The sequence below is a fragment of the Leopardus geoffroyi genome, chromosome D3 (assembly GCF_018350155.1).
Source record: "Leopardus geoffroyi isolate Oge1 chromosome D3, O.geoffroyi_Oge1_pat1.0, whole genome shotgun sequence".
Lineage (NCBI taxonomy): Eukaryota > Metazoa > Chordata > Mammalia > Carnivora > Felidae > Leopardus > Leopardus geoffroyi.
The window spans coordinates 32,830,225-32,853,050 of NC_059339.1; the positions used below are offsets into that span (position 1 = coordinate 32,830,225).

At 43.2% G+C, this 22,826-nt stretch overlaps 1 protein-coding gene across 18 annotated transcripts in view; it reads right to left on the reverse strand.

Moving 5' to 3' along the window:
- The window catches only part of PIEZO2 (piezo type mechanosensitive ion channel component 2), a 472,860-nt gene that overhangs the window by 12,243 nt on the left and 437,791 nt on the right, over positions 1-22,826 (reverse strand). For all 18 annotated transcript variants that reach the window (XM_045458723.1, XM_045458719.1, XM_045458722.1 and 15 more), the window contains 9 exons: positions 21,778-22,173; positions 21,202-21,460; positions 17,935-18,117; positions 15,057-15,309; positions 13,692-13,824; positions 11,344-11,491; positions 11,031-11,245; positions 5,256-5,414; positions 3,399-3,546 (listed from right to left, as the gene is read on the reverse strand). In XM_045458723.1, the coding sequence (XP_045314679.1) occupies positions 3,399-3,546; positions 5,256-5,414; positions 11,031-11,245; positions 11,344-11,491; positions 13,692-13,824; positions 15,057-15,309; positions 17,935-18,117; positions 21,202-21,460; positions 21,778-22,173 (1,894 nt within the window). The remainder of the gene's footprint in view (positions 1-3,398; positions 3,547-5,255; positions 5,415-11,030; positions 11,246-11,343; positions 11,492-13,691; positions 13,825-15,056; positions 15,310-17,934; positions 18,118-21,201; positions 21,461-21,777; positions 22,174-22,826) is intronic.

Consider the following 22,826-nt stretch of genomic DNA (forward strand, 5'->3'; position numbering starts at 1 on the left):
TTCAAAGGGACCGTCCCCTTCCTGTCCTGCACTGCCTGTCACCCCTTTCCTGGGTAAGTCAATGCTCTTCTGGGTCTCCCAGTTTGCATAACCTTCCAGGCTACATTTCCAATCAGCTTCCTAAAGTGTTTTGGGACGTGACTGCCTGGAAATCATTGGAAACGAGGACTGGGACCCAGTGGCCTGCATTTGTGTGTGCTCCTATGCCAACACTCTGCCTTTTAGGAAATTGTTCTGGCTTCATAAAGTGTGTTCATAAAGCCCCTGGAGCACAGCACATTCGACTTGGAAGAATCCCCAAGAAAAGTTACTTAAATTTTTTCTTTTAATATTTATTTATTTTTGAGAGACAGAGTATGAGCAGGGGAGGGGAAGAGAGAGAGGGAGACACAGAATTTGAAGCAGGCTGCAGGCTCCGAGCCGTCGGCACAGAGCCCGACACGGGGCCCGAACTCACAAACCGCCAGATCATGACCTGAGCCGAAGTCGGACACTGAACCGAATGAGCCACCCAGGTGCCCCAAGAAAATTTACTTTTAAAAGCAGCTTACTCTTCTGCTTTATACTGGGCAAGAGACAGTTACTGGTAACGTTTCTGTCTCTGATGGGACGGAGTAAAAACGCGTGCCAGATTCGCCTGGACTCCCCTGACACTGACCTCCCACACACCTAAGTTCCTTAGCAAATTGTACTACGTGTGATTTAAAAGGCTCTTATTCTGAAATAGCCAGCGACTGAGCATAGATAAAAGTATATATTTAAGTAGAGGTGATGCATGTATCACCAAAGGTGATACATTGAAATGAGGCTTTTTATTTCTTGAAGATAAAATGACAACAATAATCGTAAACCTTTGTGGGGAGGAATGCTTCGTGTTCTAGGGCACAGCAAACCCTGTCCTTCACAAGGACGACGGGCAATGGCTGTGACTTCCTCACTATAGTATTAAGAAGGTTGTCGGGGCGCCTGGGTGGCTCAGTCAGTTAAGTGCCTGACTTCTGCTCAGGTCATGATCTCAGGGTTCCTGGGTTCCAGCCCTGTATTGGGCTCTGTGCTGACAGCTCGGAGCCTGGAGCCTGCTTCAGATTCTGTGTCTCCCTCTCTCTCTCTCTGCCCCTCCCCCGCTCACGCTCTGGCTCTTCCTCTCTCTCAAAAATGAATAGACATTAAAAAAAAACTTGAATCAAAAAGATGGTTGTCACCTGTTGGCTCAAAGGCAGTGAAAAGCTTGTAAGAGCTAACAAATGGGGCAGACACAGCTGCTCCCATGAAAGGTGGCCCTGTATCGATGTGGGACAGTAATGTGAGCTCTGATTCAGAAACCCCCACCTGAGGACTCCCCTCCCATTCATCCAGAGGAAGTAGTATCTCACGGTTTCCAGTGCTCAGTGGACAGGCTCTGGGTTTTAGGATGCCGTCCTTCCCTCCTGCTGTCAACAGATAAGTTCGTCTACTTCATGCGGAAGCCAGGCTATGTGGTGTGCAGTCGCCTCACCACATCTTTCCCCAGCTTCCCGTAGGATGGCCACTCCTCTTTGCCACTACTAACTTAGTCACCCACGCCTCTGGTCCCACGCTTCCCGAGGCCCCCCACCCAGACCTTTATCCTTTGGCTTCGATGCTAAGAATTTCTCTTTTTCTTTTTTTCTACTGTTCTTTTTCTTACCATCTACAGAGGTTCAGATCCTCTCTATTCCGAAATTATCTTCTCCACTTGCCTGTCTCTTGAACCGCTTCTCTCTCGGGCCTTTCTCTGGCCTGTGCCTGCTCCCTCTGGAACAGCAGCCACAGGATGACCCTGGGCAAGTCTGTCCAGCGACATGCAGCCCAAACTGCCGACCCGCAGAATTGTGAGCAAAGAAAATGGTTGTGATTTTTTTAAGTTTATTTATTTTGAGAGACAGAGCACGAGCAGGGGAGGGGCAGAGAGAGCAGGGGACAGAGGACCTGAAGTGGGCTCTGTGCTGAGAGCAGGGAGCCCAATGTGGGGCTTGAACCCACATGACCTGAGCCGAAGTCAGAGGCTCAACCAACTGAGCCACCCGAGTGCCCCCAAAACGGTGGTTATTTTTAAACCACTAAGTTTGATGTAGTTTGATAAGCAGCAATAGACAACTGATATGATAAACTGCTGAATGAATAGATCTAGGACCTACGCGTCCCAGCACAGAGGTTTCAGGATGTAAATTCTCCTCTGTGTGACGGTGTGTATGTGGACACCTCTGGGCAGCAGCCACCTCCTGAGGCAGCCAGTCTGTGATGGGGTAGCTTCGACTGTTAGGAAGTTCGTCAGATGCCACTGAAGCTTACTAGAGCTTTTGCCAACCTGTCTCAACTGTGTTATCTTGCGTCTTCTAGACAAATTCAAACTTTCCCCCTATTTCCCACTATTTCAAATAGTTAAAAGCGGCTATTATCTTTGCCTCCTTCCATTTGTTTTTCTACTTCCGACAGGACAATTCTTGGTTCTTCCCGCTTTTCTTCACTGGTCACGAATTCTGGATGCTTTATCGCCATGACTGTTACCTTCAAAGTCCCTTTGGTAGAATAGCTGCCATATTCTGTCATTTTATCAGCTTCTCTGCTCCTTACAAATGAGGACAAGCTAGCAGATTTTAAGTTTACTGCCAGCCCTGTCTCCTTTACTCTCACAAACCCCACAAATACAGGAGCCGCCGGTGAGTGGGACCCGTGATTATGACACTGGAACTCCAAGAAGCAGCAGCAGAACATACTAGAAATTATATACACTGGAGGGAACTTTTTCAAGGAGGGTATTATCAAGAAGAGAAAAAAAAAAAGGGATACTTTCTACCATCTCAGCCAATGCTTGTTGAGCGTTTCCACTGCTGTTATGACTCCTGTTTCCGTCTTTAAGCTTTTGCAAAAAATCCAATGAATAACAGTAATTGTAACCGTATTCAAACTTTAATATTCAATCTAACAGAATAAGCAAATATTTGCACTTCGATTTCCTTTGCACAAGGAAGTTATATTGTCCCGTCGCTCATCAAAGAGTGAATCAGAGGGTGAGCCTGAGTCCAAGCCACCTGACCCCACTTTTCTCCATCCTACCACATTCCCTTCTGCTCCCAAATGAGCCATTTAAGAATTATGGGTCACAGAGCAATATATCATTTCTTCTTTTAAAAATAACTACAATATAGGCTGGCCAAAAGAAGAACACATCTGGATGCCATTGCTGACTAAGGCAGCAGTGAGTCCAAAATTCCCAAGTCCACCGGGGTGGAAACCAATGGGACAGTCGCAGGTCCTCACCATTTTTGCCCCCTGCCTCCATGTATTTGGCCACAAAGCTTGCAGAGATTCACATGAATCCTATACCCAGCCTGGATGGAAGGGAAACGAAAAGGGGTAAGGCATTTTTATTGGCTTACTTTTTCAGACTCCCGCCAACACTTCAGGATGAATATGTGAGCGTAGATGTCCTCCACACAGATCCAGCTGGAGAGGCTCAAGGTCGTGTCTGTCCACACCCAGTCCATCACAGCCCTCAGCTCAGTCAGAAAGGGAACGAGGCGGAACCTGCCAGAAACCACATCTTGCTAGAGAGGCAGTTGTGGGGTGGCCCCCGTCATCCTCCCAACCCCGGGAGCTCATGTAGTTCCTTATTGTTTTAGCCCCTATGACTTGGGAAAAATTCTCAAGGTGACCCTTATAGTAAAATTAACTTGGAATACAACTGCTTCTCATCCTAAGTCAACGTATGAATTAGTATTTTCCATTCTTTTTTCTATTTTTTCTTTTTGCTGATGGTCTTAACAAATTAGGATTGCCTTTTAAATAAGTTTGAAGGTGTCCTCTCCCACGTCTCTCATCAAAGTCTTGTGGTTTTCATTGCCCAGATCTTTTCATTTCTTCGGTTAAATTTATTTCTAAGTATTTCATTGTTTTTTGGTGCTATTATGAATGGGATAGTTTTCTTTTTCTTTTCTGATGTTTTGTTTTTAGCGTATGGAAACACCATTGATTTCTGCATGTTGGTTTTATATCCTGCAACTTTACAATGAATTCATTGATTACTTACAACCGTGTTTCGGTTGATTCTTTAGGATTTTCTACATTTAAGGTAATATCTTCTGCAAAAAGACCCATCATTTTACATTTTAAAACGTGTATGTGTTTATGTTATGAGAATCTGTCGGTCGCGGGATTATTGAGTACTGGGGTTTTGCTGTTGAATGAGCTAGGAAAAGTTGTACACCTGATACGTGAAAGCTGAGGGGAGATGAGAGATGTCAGAGGGAGCAGGACATGGGGTTGGGGGCACACAGTAGATGGTGGACTGAGTAGCTGCCTCAGGTTAATAAGATTCTGGCCTTACGTTCTCATATTTGGGACTGCGTTGGCGTGGGCTCCTCTCTGGCCTAGGAACTATTCCCTGTTTCTTGACTAACACAGAGCTTCTCCCAGCTGGAGACCTAGGTTCACCCTAGGCTCTTCAGAGCAGCTTGGGTTATACTCGGAAATTCTCCCCTAGGCCACTCAGCTCTGCCAAGTGAACACTAATCCAGCCCATTGAAGAAATATCAGGCCATACACAGAGAACACCACTAAGTGACTGACCGAGCACACTCCACACCTCTTCTGTGACTAAGTCACCTGTCGCCAGGTCTGGTACAGCCAAGGAGCCAGCGGTGCCATGAGCAGCCTCACCTTCCGGGCTGTGGTATGATCTTCATTGGAACAGAGAGGAGATACTACCAACGAAATTCTTACACGGAAGAGCCGATAGGCCTTGTCTAGTAGCTAACTTACTACCAGGGACAAGCAAGTCATGTGGCATTCAGGTTGACGTTAGGTGGAATAAATGGCCCTCTTCAACGGAGGAACTCATTGTATACGCAAAATTCCAAGGGGATCTTCAAATAGTACAAATGCCGAATTCTGTTCCATTGTGCCCAGAAATACATTAATACCTAAGGATCGTGTATCCCTGGTTTTCATCCTGAAATGTTAGCACAGTAATTATGCAGGATCCAGTAATAGAAAATTAACCCATGTGGATAATTCTAGAACACTATGCTGACCAGGTGTGTGGCAACTACACCTAGAAAGGCTATTTCAAGAGGTGTATCTGTCTTTTGCCAAAAGTCATAAGAGTTCTGTGATGATCTAAATTGCCCCATCAGCCTGTTTTCACCTTCCTGTTTCTTCCCAAGGAAACAAGTGCCTTTCTATTGCCAGCCTCCCCTCTGTGAGTGACTGTGACAACACAGAGTGTCCTTCCTTACCCTTGAAACAAGAAGAGGTTGACATAATTGTAGCTCTTGGTGAGGAAGTTTCCAAGGACTCGCGTTGGGTAGCCACAACGGATTTGGTAGGCAGACAACCCAAAGTAAACACATTTCACAAAGTACCAAAGCTGAGCAACCAGGTTCTGGCTGAATTTCCTAAGGCGCAAAAACATAAAAGTGAAATAATGGAATATTCTTCTGGTATAAGAGCATACCAGTTTAGGATTCAAAAAAAAAAAAAAAGTCGAATTGCCCCTCTGGCATGTAGAGCCAGTTCAGTCCATTGTAAGGAATTCTCTGAACCTAGTAGTAGATCACTTCGAAGGCAAACAGTAGGGTAAGAACGTCTAATAATTAAAACAAATTCTACAAATGGTGCCTCCAATGTGTTAGTGCATAATTCAGTTGTTTAGGCCATGAATAAACGAATTTCTTTTTAAGCGAATTTACTAATGAACATTTTCTCACAATGTGAAAGATGCTGCTACCGTGATCCAAATTAAAGTTCACCAAAAAGATGTATTTTTTTTTTTTTTACTTCAAAGGACCTGTAATTTGGAAGATGTAGGAGGAGGTATCCTGAGGAATGAATCCCCCCCTTTTTTGCTATCCATCTATAAAGGCAGGTCGTGGAGTAACAAAGTTTCAACACCCTTGGTTCCAGTTGTGTTTATAACCTATTGCGTTTGTTCCTCAAGCCATCATGCTCAAGACGTCTGTCTTCATTTGAAGACTTTCCCTAGCTCTGAAAATATATGATTCCATGATCTAACATTCTTTTCTCCAATGACATCTTCAGCAGTCGAAATGGTAGTCCCTTTTGCCAAGACTTCTGTACCACCTTCCCTGTGTTTAAAGTGAAGAGCAACACTTAAAGCTTCCTCTTTATTCCTCTTTATTTTATGTTTCAGATTCGTCGTCTTAAGTTTTAATTCTGACATTAGAAGAAGACATGTGTTATTTTTTTGTTTTAACTGAAAATACTATTTAGTTGACCAGATCTAAGAACCAGCTGGGAATGCACTGGCCTATGTATCTCAGGGACCTAGGGACCTCTACGTGGATCTCAACAACTGGAAATCTTAAAAGTATTTCTTAGAAGTGTCTTCCCCTGTAGAGAAACCAGCTTTGGTATTTCAGGTCCTAATGTGTTAAATATACTTGACCATGATCTAGCACTTGACAAGTTATTAATAAATATGTCAGAACTTTACAGAGAGCCAATATCAACTATCCCTTCCCTCTCCCTTTCAAGGGACTGTCTCTATTGGTGTGATAGTAAGAAAGAACATTCTTTCAGCTTTCCGGGGAAATGTCCTTGGATTTTACAAATAATTTATATGAAAACTGCATAAGGAAAAATTGTTATCTATCAAAATTATAATCAAAATTACAAAACTGTGGGGTGCCTAGGTGGCTGAGTTGGTTGAGTGTCCGACTTCGGCTCAGTTCATGATCTCACAGCTTGTGAGTTTGAGCCCCACGTCGGGCTCTGTGCTGACAGCTCAGAGCCTGGAACCTGCTTCGGATTCTGTGTCTCCCTCTCTCTCTGCCTCTAACCCACTCGCATCCTGTCTCTGTCTCTCTTAAAAATAAATAAACATTAAAAAAAAAGGTTATAAAACTGTGTTGTCTTCTATCCCTTATAAAAGGACCAACCCATGTTGTGATGAGTACCGGGTGTTGTATGTAAATTTCAAAATCACTAAATCATACATTTGAAACTAATATTACACTGTATGTTATGTTAACTAACTGGAATTTAAATAAAAACTTGAAAAAATAAATGAACATTTCCCTTCCTTCAACCTTAAAGTGAATCAACTTGGAATAAGTTAATCAGTAGTTCCTGAAGTAATCCTGTTAAATCTAATAGGAACATTAAAGTTGTCCCACAGTGAAGGACTTTTTCTTTTGGTGGTCTCTCCATGCTTTATTACTAGCAGCTGGAGTTATGCTTTACTCACCAATCTGTCCCCCACGGCACCAGCCACACAGCACTTTGTAGACTATAGGCAACCACTGAAAGTTTGTGGACTAAATAAATCACGTGCCCACACACAGAAAAAATCACTTATCAGATGAATTATTTAAAATATTGGAGTTTCCTGATGCTGAATATTATAACTGGTAGCCATAATTTTTTTTCTGTATAGTTTCAACTCCTAATCTGTTCCTTCTCTTATTCTTTTCCTGTTTTGAAAAGGATTTAGATAACATAACTATTAATGACTGCTTTCTTTTGCACAGTAATGAGTAAAATTTTTAGCAACAATATCTGGAGGAGGAAAAATGAATCTGGGATGTTAACAAGTGATGGCAGCATGGCTTGAAATGACATGAAATTATATTGTCACTGACATGCTGGCAATGTAGACTCAAGTCTCACCAATCCTAATATATCTTGCATTAAATGTCCAAAAATAAAGATAGGGTAATACATTGCACTAGGAATGACCATTAGGTGAGGCTCAAAAGTGAGATCCAATGAGACAGAAATGATCTCTGTGGCCGTTTTTTTTTTGGTAATATTTATAGCAGCTTTATTTGTAATTGCCAAAGAACTATAAACAACCCCAATGTCCTTCAACTTTTGTATATTTAAACACTCTTTGGTACATTTACATGATAGAATACTACTGACCAACAAAAAATAATTAAGTACTGATACATGCAACAACATGGATGAATGTCAAATATATTATGCCAAGTGAAAAAAGCCAGCCTTAAAAGCCATAGGATGTGTGATCCATTTAAGTGACGTTCTGAGAAAGGCAAAATTGTAGGGACAGAAAATGGATGTACCAGAAGCTAGAGGTGAGGGATAAGCCTCTGTCTACAAAGGGCATAGGAAATTTTATATATAACATTATATAATATATATAACATAACTATACTAATTATACTAATAGTATATAAAATTATATTAGTCTTAGGTGTGCAGCTATGGGCATAGTGTTAGTATTTACCATAGTGCCTCAATCTCTGGAATCCCATCATGTGGTCCTTCCCAGATGGGGATAGGTCTCTGCTTTATTCACGTTAGTGTTATGCCCCTTTTCACCTGGTCTACTGCCCTGGACATAGCAGGCACTCAATAAATGAGAAACTGAGTTGAAGTTTTCATTAATTCAGGTATTATAACAAACATTCCAGCTCTATTTGGTTTGCAAGGTATTGTTGCTTAATGCCCAGAACCTGTGAATATATTACCTTTCATTTTTTAAAAAAAAAAATTTGAGAGATTCATTTTTGAGAGACAGAACATGAGTAGGGGAGGGGCAGAGAGACAAGGAGACACAGAATCTGAGGCAGGCTCCAGGCTCTGAGCTGTCAGCACAGAGCCCGATGTGGGGCTCAAGCTCACGAACTGTGAGATGATGACCTGAGCTGAAGTAGGACACTTAACCAACTGAGCCACCCAGGTGCCCCTGTTAACTTTCAAAGAAAAAGAAGGCTTTATAGTTGAGATTAGATTAAGGACCTTGAAGTAGGGAGATCGCCTAGGTTATCCAGGTGGGCTGAATCTAATCAATGAGCTCTTAATGGAAGAAATCTTTCTCAGCTGCGGTCAGAGGGAACCATGATGGTGGAGGAAGGGAAAGAGTGAAGTAATGAGAAGAGGACTCCACTCACTGATGTTGGCTTTGAAGACTGAGGCCGGGCCATGAGCCAAGGAAGGCTAGCACCTCAAGAAGCTAGAAAAGGCGAGGAAAGGGATTCTCCCCTAGAGCCTTTAGAAAGGAATGCAGCCCTGCCTACCCCTTGATTTTAGTCCAGCATAAGATGATCAATTCATTCTGTTTTAAGCCCTAAGTTTGTGGCAATTTGTTACAGCATCAATTGGAAACTCATACCAGCAGGAATAACCCAACATTTGGTAATTTGATCCTGCTGAAGGATTCTCCATGGCTTCTCCATTGCCCTCTTTCTGGAAACACCAGTCTCTATGAACTTTTCTATCAGGACATGGCAACATCCATGCTCTGGAACTCTGTTCTGGGGATGGAAAAATCAAAACCTTTTCACAACTGCACAACGAATTGTAGGTTGTATTATTTCAAGAAATCTGCTTGGTAGTGAGCACCCCCCCATGGGAGGTGGGGTGTAGCATACAGTAGGGTCAAGAGGTCTGTGATTGGGATCTGGTCTCACCACTAGCCAACTGAGTGACTTTGGGGACACCACTCTTCTGTATGGGTTTTACCTATCTTCATCTGTGAAGTTAGCAGGTCTAGAAAGCTTTTTAAGGTCCCTTTCATCTCTGAAATTAAGAGTTTCTAGGAAGGCTGGTGGAGAATGCCCATTGATGCTCTTAAATGTCACAGAGATAACATTCATCATCTAACTACCATGGCTTTTGAATGTGGTTTACTTCTCTGAGTTGATATGTATATAGAATTATTTATAGAGAAAAGTGCATTTATTTCACTTTAAGGACTAACAAATAAGATCTACAATGTCCTTACAAAGTATTTTAACAAAATACTAGTCTTTTAACAAAAAGCTTGCCTTAATCTGAATTATTTTTATCAGCTGAGATATGTTTACTCTCCCCATACGCAGTTTAGTGTGAAGGACTTATTTGGCTGTTGGCATTTTTCTGGGTAACAATTCTTTATTTACTTAGTTTTACTTCAGACTCATGGGAAATATCCTAACTCCATTTTTGCTTTTACAATATTTGCATTGCCACCAAAATCAAAAGGTCACAGCCTAACCATCCAGGTGAGAGTAGACAGGTAGCTGAAGCATTGTCAGGAGAGAGTTGAATTTCCTCGTTAAGAATGCCATTTGAGTCAAGTTATGAACCACATAAGTGAGAGCAGTTTTCATTACTTTCTAGTCACTCTTCGGAAAATGGCATTGGCCAGCCAGATTGCCATGTTATTCACAAGGCTTGGCCAGGAATGACCCTTGAGGTATGATAAAAAGATCAGCTTCCTGTAAAACATGAAGACTTTTAATGATATGTTCATTACAAAGATCATTCCTATTACATTATATGGGTGCTTCCATGTCCCCTTCTGTTCACCCTTTGTTCCCATAATGTCCTGTTTATAGCAGTCTCCCTTGTTTCTCTTTCATTCATTGGCGCATCCATTTGTTCATGCGTTTGGCACCAACTCGGTCCCAAGTAGTGTTTCTGGTGGAAGCAACCTGGGAAATCTAAAGGGTGAGGAGGAAGAGTGGGTTGGAGGCAGGAGAGAAGGGCAGTGAACAAGGTCCCATGAGGTGTAGGAGGACATGGCGCCCTCAATATGACTGGACCTTAGAGCTCAGGGAGACAGGGAAAGGCAGCAGACAGCCACCTCCAAGGATCTCACTGGCCCTTTCCCCATTGAACTTTAGGCTGCTCTTTTTATGTCCCACTTTCTCATAGGACATAGTCTGAGAGCCTCTCATTCTCTTAGCAGTGCCTGTAAGACCATCTCTGGTTCATCTCTGTCTACTAAGGGGTAGAGACAATCACAATGGAAGGCCTCTGGTTTTCTCAGATCGCCAAGGTCATCACTTCTCCCACCCTGAAAAACCCGATTTCTATGAATGCGAATGAACACACAATGAAAATGTGTTTGAGGAATCAGTTCACGTTTTGAGCCACACTGAATTTGATAGTGATGATTATCTCTAACTTTTCCAACCCATGGTGCTGTTTAGCCATGCCTCTGCCTGTGCCTGGTGATTTTGTTGTGGTGATGCGTATGGCATGATAACCTCCTGGAACATACTTGCGTTAAAGTGGGAGCGTGCCTCCGGCTTCCACCTTACCTCTCAGTCACACCAGGCAAGATGAAGAACATCCAGAAGTGAATTCCAAACACAAGAATGACCTGGAAAATGACCTTTCCCAGGACGGTCTTCCTGAGGTATAGTGCTCGGTCCACGACCATGGTTCCAAACTGAATTAGGACCATCACCAAAAAAGGCCCAGGGACTTGGTCCTCTGACAGCGAAGAGGTGATGTCTGCTGCTGCTGAGTGTTTCTGGGAAGGAAACAACAGGTTTAGGCACGAGTGGCACTTCACAGGACAGCATCGCTCTTACTCGTTAGAAGTGTGGTGGCCTTCACCCCCCAACCTACCCCAAAGGCCCAGAAGCCAAAGACGATGATGACAAAGTCAACAGTGTCAGCCAGGAACATGAGCACATACACATCGGTCACAGCACTGTAGTCTGGATGGATGAGGTTGTAGAAGAACTGTCTGATGGGCACATATATTTGCAAAGTCCTGCAAAACAGAGACCCCAGCACTTGCTTCAGGAGGGGCAGGATGGGAGGGATGACCGGGTATTTCCATCATTCCATTCCTCCGTATCCCTCTCTCCCAGCAGGTCACACCTCCCTTTTCAGCCTCAGCAGAGCCCGGTGTGGGGTGGGGAGGCTTCTGCTCTAATGGCAAGTGCAGACACATTCAAGTGCCTTCCTTGGCACTCTGCCTCCTTGTGCTGATGAGACCAGAGGCCTCCTCTGTTGTTCGAAGCACAAGAGAATGGTCGAAAGCCCCAGAAATGAGGTGTTGGGTTTGTCACCTGATTCAATTACTCCCTGCCTGTGAGCCCCTGAGCATGCTCCTTACTTCTCTGTGTTTTGTTTCCTCTGTTGTAAAACCCCACAGGGCTGGGGTGAGAATTAGATGGGACTACATAATGGTGCTTAGACCTGGAGTCTGACCTGAGCACCCTGTACACATTAGGTAGCCCCTGCTCCTCCCCTTTATGGGTCCTGTGCCCCTTCTGATTCCTACATAGTGCCCTGGGCTTTTGACTACACCTTGTTCTGTCCAGCCTCTGCTCTGTCTTCCTTGTTTTCTGGGTTCTGCCTTCAATTCAAGGCCAGGTTCACGTTGGATGGCCCTCCTGGTCTCAGAGGCCACATTCAAGGCCAGCCTTGCCGAACCTCCTCCATTCCCATTGCTTGTCTGCTGCCTGTCAAGGTCCCTGGCACTGGAGGAGGGGCTCATGCATTTTGCTGGAGACCAGCTGTGTGCCAGTGAACCTCAGTTTCCCCTCTCCAGGATGAGAGTGTTTCTCTAACCTTTCAACTTTGACATCATACACCTCTCTGTCTAGGTGGGATTTAGCATGATGATGCTTGGAAATACATACTGTGAATCCTTGAAATTACTTATTCTATTCAAATAGGAAAACTATGTTTATAAATGTAATGGATATAAAAATGAATCACACTGAAAAGCGATTTTTAAAAACAATACATTACTTCACACAAAAAGACAGAAAAATAACATGTTGGTGAGGAAATGGAGGGAAGGGAGCCCTCGTGCACCGTTGGTGGGAATGCAAATTGGTGCAGTCACTGTGGAAAACAGTATGAAGGCTCCCCTCCAAAATTAAAAAATAGAACTACAATAGGATACAGCAATTCTACTTCTGGGTATTTATCTGAAGGAAATGAAAACACTAACTCAAAAAGATCTCTGCACACCAGGTTCAGTGCAGCATTATTTATCATAGCCAACTCATGGCCCCCAAGTGTCCCTCAATGGATGAATGGTTAAAAAAAAATGTGTGTGTGTGTGTGTGTGTGTGTGTGTGTGTGTGTGTTTGCACAGTGGTATATAATGAAGTATATATATTATTGGGATGAATACACACACACACACACACACACACACACACATGGAACAAGTCTGAGAAAGTCAAATAACATATGATATCACTAATATGTGGAATCTAAAAAAAAAAAAAAAGAAGAACCCACACTCAGAGATACAGAGAACAAATAGGTGATTGCCATGAAGGAGGGCTGGGCAAAAGGGTGAAGGGGGTCAAAGCATACAAAGTCCAGTTATAAAGTTAGTCCTGGGTGCACAGCATGGTGACTGCAGTTAATAATCCTGCACTTTACATTTCATTAAAAAAAATTTTTTAAGTTTGTTTATTTTGAGAGACAGAGAGAGCAGAGGAGGGGCAGAGAGAGAGAGGGAGAGAGAGAAACCCAAGCAGGCTCCATGCTGTCAGCGAGGAGCCTGATGTGGGGCCTGAACTCATGAGCCGTGAGATCATGACCTGAGCCAAAACCAAGAGTCAGACGCTTAACCAACTGAGCCACCCAGGTGCCCTGTGTACTTCACATTACAAAGCTGCTAGGAGAGTAAATCTTAAAAGGTCTCATCATAAGAAAAAATCTGTAACTACAGGTGGTGATGAATGTTGACTATTGTGATCATCCCACAACGTATACATCTATCAAATCATTATATTGTACGCCTGAACTTAATTTATATGTCAATTACATCTCCATTAAGAACAATATAATAACAAGTCATTTTCTTATGCCTTAAGCAGATGATGTTTGTGATATGAGAGGTAACTTCGCTGCTCTGCACCCCTGGTTTACATGAAATAATTGATATCAGCTCCCTGACCCTAAAATAAAACACCCCACACCAAGTGTCTTCATGGACTCACTTCTTTATGGTAAATGCTTTTGCTTTGATTAAATGTTCTTGAAGCTTTTCCATATAAAGTTCCCTTTTACTTTTCTGCTTGATGCTCAAAACACTGCTTCCTTTTTGACTGCTGTTTCGGGTGCTTGTGCTGCCTAGAGACAGAAAAAAACCCAAGATGTGCTGAGTTACAGGTTTGTTGACATAAACACCACAGAAGCCCCTGGAACCCACAGAGCAGAGGATGGCCTGAAGCAGATTGAGAGGGTGACTATATACGATGGACTGTAAGAATAGTGACTGGGGATTTGCAATCTGCAGTTTCAACTCTGCCTCCACAGTGAAATGTATTTGGGTTTCTACACCCAACACTGTCTCCTTCTGGGGTTGTTAGGCCATCTTTTTTTTTTTTTAAGTTTATTTATTTATTTTGAGGGAGAGACAGAGAGAGAGAGGGAGCTCAAGCAGGGGCGGGGCAGAGAAAGGGCACAAGAGAGAATCCTGAGCAGGCTCCATTCTACCAGTGCAGAGCCTGACATGGGGCTCAAACCCATGAACCCAGAGATCAAGACCTGAGCCGAAACCAAGAGTTGGATGCTTAACAGACTGAGCCACCCAGGCGCCCCTGTTATATGATCTTTATTCCAGGAAGAAATAGATTGGAAGAATAGTTTTTATCGTGCTAAATGGGGTCCCAGGTTGTGGGTTTTCCAGATTGGGTCCATGCCCCATGCCTTTCTCATGTCCAGATTTCTCTAACTGTAAAACGAATATGGATGACTGCTGGTGCCTGCCTGAAAAGTGTATTCTGAAGATGAATACACGGGTGTTTGGAAAGCTTCAGGCAGGAGCACTATAAATACAAAAACCCAATTTCTCCAAGAGTGGAAACTGGAGAGCTTATCTGTCTGCTGATAATATCCAACTATTTAGTTAGAAATTAACTAGCTTAGGGAATAAATAGGTGGTTTTGCTAAAAGTTTCCATTGATAAAGTCTAAAAATATTTTCAAAATAAATTGTGATTTATAGCATTCTGGACACACCCTGAAATATCTCATATCTCTGGATATGATTTAAAAACTAGCATGTGTCCAGCACTTTCTATACGAGGCAGTGTGCTGGCCACTTTTCACAATGACCCCAAATCCTCGTCCTGGGAAGGAATCAGATGTTTTAAAGAACAATATGGCTGCCCCAGGTCACACAGTTGAGCTACGAACTGAACTTGAGTCTGTGATGTCAAAGCACTTTCTTCTCACATCACCACATCTGTCTCCTTGAGAGCACCCCGTAAACGCCCCTGCCCAAGACCCAGACCCACTGGCACCGGAACAACCAGAAAACTCAGAAGTTTTTCCAGCCTAAGGAAATCATGTGACAGATACCTCTTTTGGACCTATTGGAAGAAAAGCTGGATCTGGGGGATATCTGGGAGCTACTGCCCGATCGCTTCCTCCGGATGGCCGTGGGCTGCTCCGGGAAGGACACGTGCACCGACTCTGCTGACGCGGCCAGGTTGATGGATTTCAGAGAATCAGAGGAGGCTCTCCTGCCACGACTGAGGGACAACTCATCATCCGACTCTTCCTTGTCTGTGCCACTGTCGGTGATGTCATCTTCATCCCATAAGCCGTGGCACTGAGAAAGCATAAGGGACAACTCAGACAGCCATTCCCGGTGAGGTAGCATCGCATCCCCCACGATTAGAAAGCCAAATGTGAAACATCGTGACTGTGGCTGTGATATTGCATCATAAAACTGACATATGCTAGATAGTTAGAATTTAAATTTTCTCACAAAAAAGAAAGAAAGAAAAAGAAGAAAGAAAGAAAGAAAGAAGAAAGAAAGAAAGAAAGAAAGAGGGAGGGAGGGAGGAAGGAAGGAAGGAAGGAAGGAGAGAAGGAAAGAAGGAAGGAAGCAGGGTGGGGGATGGGAGGAAGGGAGGAAAAAAATAATGAAAAAGAAAACAGATATATACGGGAGGCGACGGGAACTAATGAACCCTATGGAGGTGCTCCTTTCACTGTGTCTACGTAAGACACATCACCACAATGTATACACTTTAAATATATTACAATTATTTTTGTCACTCATACTGCAATAAAGCAGAAAAAGGATTGGAAAATGAAGGGACTCTAGGAAAGCTTATTATCTAGATGTTTATGATAGTCCCAGAGAGCGGGGACGGGCTGGTGCAGATCATGAGTTTGGCTAACTAATTGACATGGATGCAGATCATGTCTGGCAGATGGAGTAAAGGCGAAGTTATAATCAGTTAACTCGTTCCTGAGGGAAAGCACTTTCTAGAACATATTTCTCTGTGTTTACAAGTAGCATTTTAAATATCAGTGGGTGAATTTAGCCCTACCGTCCATGTTCACCAAATACCTACACTTGAATACAAATGCTATGTCTCCCTGAACATCCCCGGTAAGCTGTGAACCCCTGCATCACCCACGGCTGGGTCAGGAACAGAGCTGCAAATACTCTACTCAAAAAATGTTGGCCCACATATGAGACAGAGATTGTGATGCACTCTGTAGAGCCTGCATTTTGCTTCCAAGAAATGGGCAAAAGGGGCTGGTAGGACAGCAGGAGGAAGGATAGTAGGAGAGGCTGAGAAAAACCAGGGGTCTTGCTGGTGCAAGAGGTTACCTGGACCGCAAGTCCACCTTACAAAGACCTTGCTGCCATTTCTTGAAGCTCCCCCGTGAGCCCACTGCCTCCTGAGTGCCCGGACTGCCAGGCTATGCATTTATTCCCCAGGAGCTCACCCAGTCCTCCCTCTGACACATGCTGTAGAGGATAAGAGCTCCAGTCCAATTTGCCAAAATTCAGTTGGTCAAAAAACAACTTGGGAGCATGATCAACTCATTAAAAGACAATGTCACCTAATACACAGATTATTCTTTTATTTTGAATTTTTTAAAGTTTATTTATTTATTTTGAGGTGGGGAGGGGCAGAGAGAAGGGGAGAGAGAAAATCTGAAGCAGGCTTCATGCCCAGTGTGGAGCCTGACTCCACTGACTGGGAGTGGGGCATGATCCCATAAACCATGAGATCATGATCTGCACCAAAATCAAGAGTCTGACACTTCACTGACTGAGCCACCCAGGCATCCCTATTCTTAAATATTAATAGGTATATTATTTCAAAAAGAAAAGTCAGTGGATGCATTCTTGAAAACATAACAAACATGCTAGATTTTCCTAATGGGATTTTCCAACTTATATTGATTTCTTTTCAATCATTTTTTTTCTTTTAAATCGTTTTAAAAATTGTTTTCTCTTTGGCCAACATTGGAACATGTTTAGATTCTTTTACTACTTTCATAGTAGTGTATTTGTTAGTGAATTCTTCCAATTATTTATAAGATCTATAGCAATTCATACCAAATAGGATAGTTTTAACCACATTTGAAATTTCCACGTAGTTTGAACTGTTTGGTTTCCTAGATTTCCAAAGCTGTAGGGTAGTTTTGTCTCCTTATGAAAAGATTTGTTATTCTAAAAACGATTTTTCATATCATTAGCCAAAATTTCAGCATAAGAGTACCTCAAATACATTCACCATAGATATGAAATTTTCTAAGAAACCAGAGTAAGTATATCAATAGGAAACGCCAAAATTTTGTTTATTCTATGCTTTAAATATTCAACTGTAGCTGCTAAACCACTGAAATATTAATGAGAAGGCAGCAAAATGCCTAAAGGTTTATATATACATTTTTTAAATGATGTGAAAAAGGATACAAGTTGCAAGAGAGTTGTGAAGTGACCAAATTTATACAATCATGTCTTTTTTTTTTTTAAACGGAGGTGTAGTTGACATACAACATACTACCACCATGTCTTAAATGCAGGAATTTAAACTTCAATTTCTAGAACTGAAAACATAATGTTAACACATTTGTTAATATATTCATAACAAGAATTAGTAAACTGCATGAATTCAGGTAATTTATCAGAAGAACTAGAAAATTCAGGCAAACTCAGTTTTGGCTAAGTGGTTTCCTTGGATAACATACCTTTGCAAGGTTATGCATTTTCTCTAACACAATTCCCACAAATATGGATTAATTATGATATGTTCATAATAGAAGTAGAAATATGGGGGAATTCTCTTCCAAGTTTGTTACAGTTTCCCTTATTGAGCCCCATATGCCTTGGCCTCATCGCCAATCGTAATGTTCAGGTTCTCCAGGAGTATCACACGGGGCTGCAATGATCAACATGACCCGGTTAAGTGTTAACGTGCAGTACCTTCAAAATGGACCGATGGAAGAAAAGAGCCAAGAGCTGAATGAGATCATAAAGGACATAGCCTTCTTTCTTCTCCACTCCTATGATATTCGGTGGGTGGAAAGGTTTATCTTTGTTCAATTCCACGTTCTTGTTCCAGGGAAAGAAGCCAAATTGGAAGAAATACTTGACCACAATTGCCACCTACATGCAGATGATGGAAATAAAAAAAAAAAAAAAAATCACTCCTTTTAAGAATGGTTCTACATGAAAAATAGTGATATAAAAGCTAAGAAAAAGATCATTTCACAGTTTTGGTGATAAGATCACACACAATGATGTGGAAAAATAACATTATCATTCGTACATGGACTTTAGACCAAGAGCAATATCTTACTGCTGCCAGGGCAGGACTGCAGATACATCAGAGCCGGCCAGGTTACTCACGGCACCTACTTATGAGTTTTTCTATTTTTCAGGACTTGGCTAGTTTATACTAGTTTAATAAGGTTTAATTACTCAGCTATTAAGATATGGTAACGAGGACAAACCTGAACAAAAAGAATTCTATATTTTACATATTGCTTTCATTTGTAATCTTCCTGAGCATCTCAGGCAGTTTTGATGCCTATTTTCATTTTCCTCTGACCTCTTTGTTCTCACCGTTAAAACAAATTTTTTTTAATGTTTTATTTTTGAGAGGCAGAGGGGGTAGAGCGTGGGTGGGGGAGGGGCGGAGACAGAGGGAGATGCAGATTCTGAAGCAGCCTCCAGGCTCTGCACTGTCAGCAGAGTCCGATGCAGGGCTCGAACCCACGAACAGCTCATGACCTGTGCCGAAGTCAGATACTTAACCGACTGAGCCACCCAGGTGCCCCTGTTCTCACCATTTCATTGCTCCCTGGAAGTTCTCCTCAAGAAGAAATAAAAAGAAATAAAAACTTGCCGGTTGTGGTGACTAGTTAAGGGTACAAATGTTGGGGAGAAGCGGTCTGTGACAAAGACACATGAGACAATTGACAGGCCTCATCTAAACATCCCTCTGACAGCTGGGTCACTGGGAATTAATTGCAATTCATGCAATTCATCCATAAAAAATATTTTTCGAAGTCCTCTTCCGACCTAGAGTCACTTTACCCTCCTCCCGTCTCTCTCTTTCTTATAGCCAAGCTTCCGCAAAGAACAGTCCTGTGTTTCTTACCATGCTGAGCAGCACTGCCACAAACGGATGCCAGAGCAGATACCTGAAGACTATCTTTGCCTCTTTCCTTCTCACTCGCACCCCCAACCCGTTTGGGTCACTTACTAAAACTTCTCATTTACCCCATTCATCTTCAGCCTCGTGGCCATTGGGTCAGTTCACATCCCATGACCTCTCACCGTCTTTTCAAATACTTTCATACCAAGGGGAGAAAGTCCTGAGCATACACCCTGTTGACATTCCCAAGAGCCTACTACCGTGCTGTCCACTCACGGCCTGCCTCCCAGCCATCACAAGCCATGTGTCATTCTGGGCACACGTCAGAGGGTCTATACCTTTGTTTGACCCTTTGCTTTTTGTCCTTTGATGACCTTACACTCATCCGTTAAGACTCAGTTCTAAGTTGTCTTCTACTGAGAAGATGCTATGATGGCCTCTCTCCACACCACCCAGGCTGCACGAGGCACAGACCATATCCGTATTTCTTGTATGCTCTCTAATGCGGTTTTGTGTTGTACTGTAGGGCAATTCTTTGTTTACATCCTATGTGTTCACCATATTGGTTTGTGAGCCATTGAGAAACAGAAACAACTTTTTTTTTTTAAAGTTTTTTTATTAAATTTATTGTCCTCTTCTTATGCTTGGCATAGTTCCTGGGTTTTGGTGCATAGTCTAACTTGTAGAGTGAATTAACATCACCTTAATCTTCTACTTCCTCCCTTCTTGGTGTGACAGAGAAAATGGGGAGCCCCAATTTAACCTAACTAGGAAGATTTCATTTTATGATGAAATAACGTAAGTAGCTCTTGTTCCCTTCTCTAAATTTTTAGAGAATTTCCTTCTTCCTTCACTTCTACATTAGAAACTCCCTTCCTTCGCTTCCAGGTTAGAAACTCCCTCACCTCTGTACAGAGGTGGTACAGAGAATGGACCCATTCCCCAAAGAGGGGGTCATTTATGTCCCGGATCACAAAGTTTATGTGATGGAAGTAAGACTTAAAAATGATTATTTTGGCAAGATCGTGACAGACAGTCTACTTAAAGTGATAGCTAGGTAGTTGGCTTTCCACCTTTTATAAGTATTTAATTATATTTAAGTAATTACTATGGAAATAAGATACATGATACTTTACACTGATACTTTCGAGATGCTTTGATAAAAGCTTTGCTTTATTTTACTGGTGAATTACCTATAAACCTACAAAATTTCTGGAATCTCAACGTACATCCATCATGAATTCCATCCTTTAAGAAGCAACTACAGTACCAATGTTAGGGAAAACTTTCCTTTATGAGCCAGGTAAGAAAATTCGCCTTCTTCAAAGACCTCAGAACACAAAGAACTACAATAACCCAAGGAAAAAAAGGCTATTGAGCCTCCCTTTTAATTCCCAATTTTATCGTTGTCATGGGAGTTTGTGACATTGCATATATTTGATGGGGAAGGATAGAAAAACAGGTTCGTATAATTGGGAAGAGTGTCTCCTGTTCCCTCACACGTGATGAAAATGAAATGGTAATTTACCCTCGTGTTATTCAGATTTTTAGGTAGGTGCTTATGTGACTTTGTGTTTTTGTGTGTTGAAACTGGCTTTAAGCTTAAAAATGGGAAATATGCATGTTGTATCAAACTATATTCAAGTTGCTTACTGTGTTGTTTAATTCAGCATCCATTCACTGCACATCCACTGGCACGAGACACTAATTTCTGCATAAATAACACATTATTTCATAAATAACACATTATGTCCTATGATTAGGTTCATATCATAGGACAGACGACCAGATTTCAAAAGCCTCCCCCATCACTTGCCAGTTGGGAGGCCTGGGTCGGTTATTTCATCTCGCTAAAGCTGTTTCCTTATATGTTAAACCAAACGATACTGGTGCCTATCTTGGTGTGGTGTGACCTGTCAAAAGACATGTACAATCGCCAGCACTAAATAACTGTTAGTTAATAGTCATTTGCCTATCTAAGAACATCCATTTACTTGAATGTCCTGCGTGAAACTGTCTGGGAGACAGGGCTGGCCTGCCTCGAGTGAATGCCGGAGGCGATTTATTAGCAATTCCCACTCGAGGCTTACCTCTGTGTAGACAATGGCCATCATCCAGAATCGTCTACTGGGCCTGGGCACAGACAGCATGGCCCAGAGGAAGATCAGAATGGGAAGCACAAGGGTGATCATGGAAGCAGAGACCATGTGGTTGAGGATGATCACAAAATAACACACCATTTCTGAGCGGGCCACCAGAGTGTTGTACATGGCATAGAACAACAGCAAGAACCGGGGTTGGCCAACGTAGAATTTTTCGGACTCTTCCAGCTCGTCATCATGGAACATCCTGTTCAAATAAACAACATGAGAATAAACTCGTCTTCATTTCTCCAAATCACTGATTTCTGCTTTGCATGATCCCTCTTGTCCCTCCCCTCCTTCCCATGTGGCCAGAGTTCTGGCGGAGTCAACCTAATAGCCTACTGGAGGAAGAAATATGTGCACAAGCGTCTATCACGGACGGCTTTGGCTAGTTCTGTGCTTCACGACGGGAGCACTGAACATTGGGTCTGTTTGCTCTGAATGTCCAGGTGGACGGTTGTCCACGGGAGTTTGTCTACCCACAACCTGCGGAACACCCCCCCACCCGCCCAGCACTCTTACTTGTTCAGCAGCAGCTCACTGGCCGTCAGCTCGTGAGTCAGGGGCGGTAAGATGCTGGACTCGAGCCTGTCTGAGCGGCTCTCGTCAGGGCTCACGGCCATGTGGCTCTGGCCTGCAGAGTCGTCCCGTGAGCAGAAGGACAGGCGCTCGAAGCTGACCGCCTTGCTGTAGGAGGGAGGCGCCTCCACGTCCCCATCCTCGGTGGAGTAGTGCGGCAGCTCGGCATCTGGGGTGAGGCCGGCTTCCGAGGCCTCCTCCGGCCCCAAGTCCGCGGCCTCCTCCCCTCCCTGGTCGGCGTCTTTGGCCACCGCCTCGTCATCCTGCTCGGCCTCCACCTCCGCTATGGTTTCCGTGGTCCCCTGGCGCGAGTACAGCATGGTGCACTGCGTGGGCTCGCTGTCGGGAGAGAGGGAGGGCACACACCCCGCTCTTAGCATCCTCCCGATTCTCGAGACACCTTCCCAACACTCCCCAATACAAACGTCAAGGCGGGTGAGAAAATTACCACCCCGTTCCCTCCCCCGCCCCCACCACCCCGCCCCCCGCATTCCATCCACCTGCTTTGTTCCTTCAGAGTATTCATGTCTGGTCTGCAGAGACTGGAAACAGCAGCCTCAAAATGCAAAAGCCCACAGTGCACGCGCACGGTTGAGACCCTGAACAAGTCACATGACATGGCTCAGACGTTGCTAAAGCCACCTATGCACAGAGGTTGTCTAAATCGTATCAAGATTTGCAGCCATGGTTTCCAGTGTTTCTTTTCAAATGGAGACAGCATAGCATACCTACCACTATATTAAAGGATGGTGCCTATGGAGACAAAACTTTGCCGGTTTGGGTCCGTGGGTGTTGGCCAGGAGGTACTCTACTCCCAATTCTACGTAATGGGAGTTACCTCCTACCCATAAAGGTAGGATAGGAATGAGAAAATATTGGCTAAATTAAACAACCTGCATGCTTTATGGAAAAAATGCCTCATTTCTTGGATATCTGTTCCTCCTCCCTATTTTTCCATCCTTTACCTCTTTCTTACTGGTGCTTATTACATA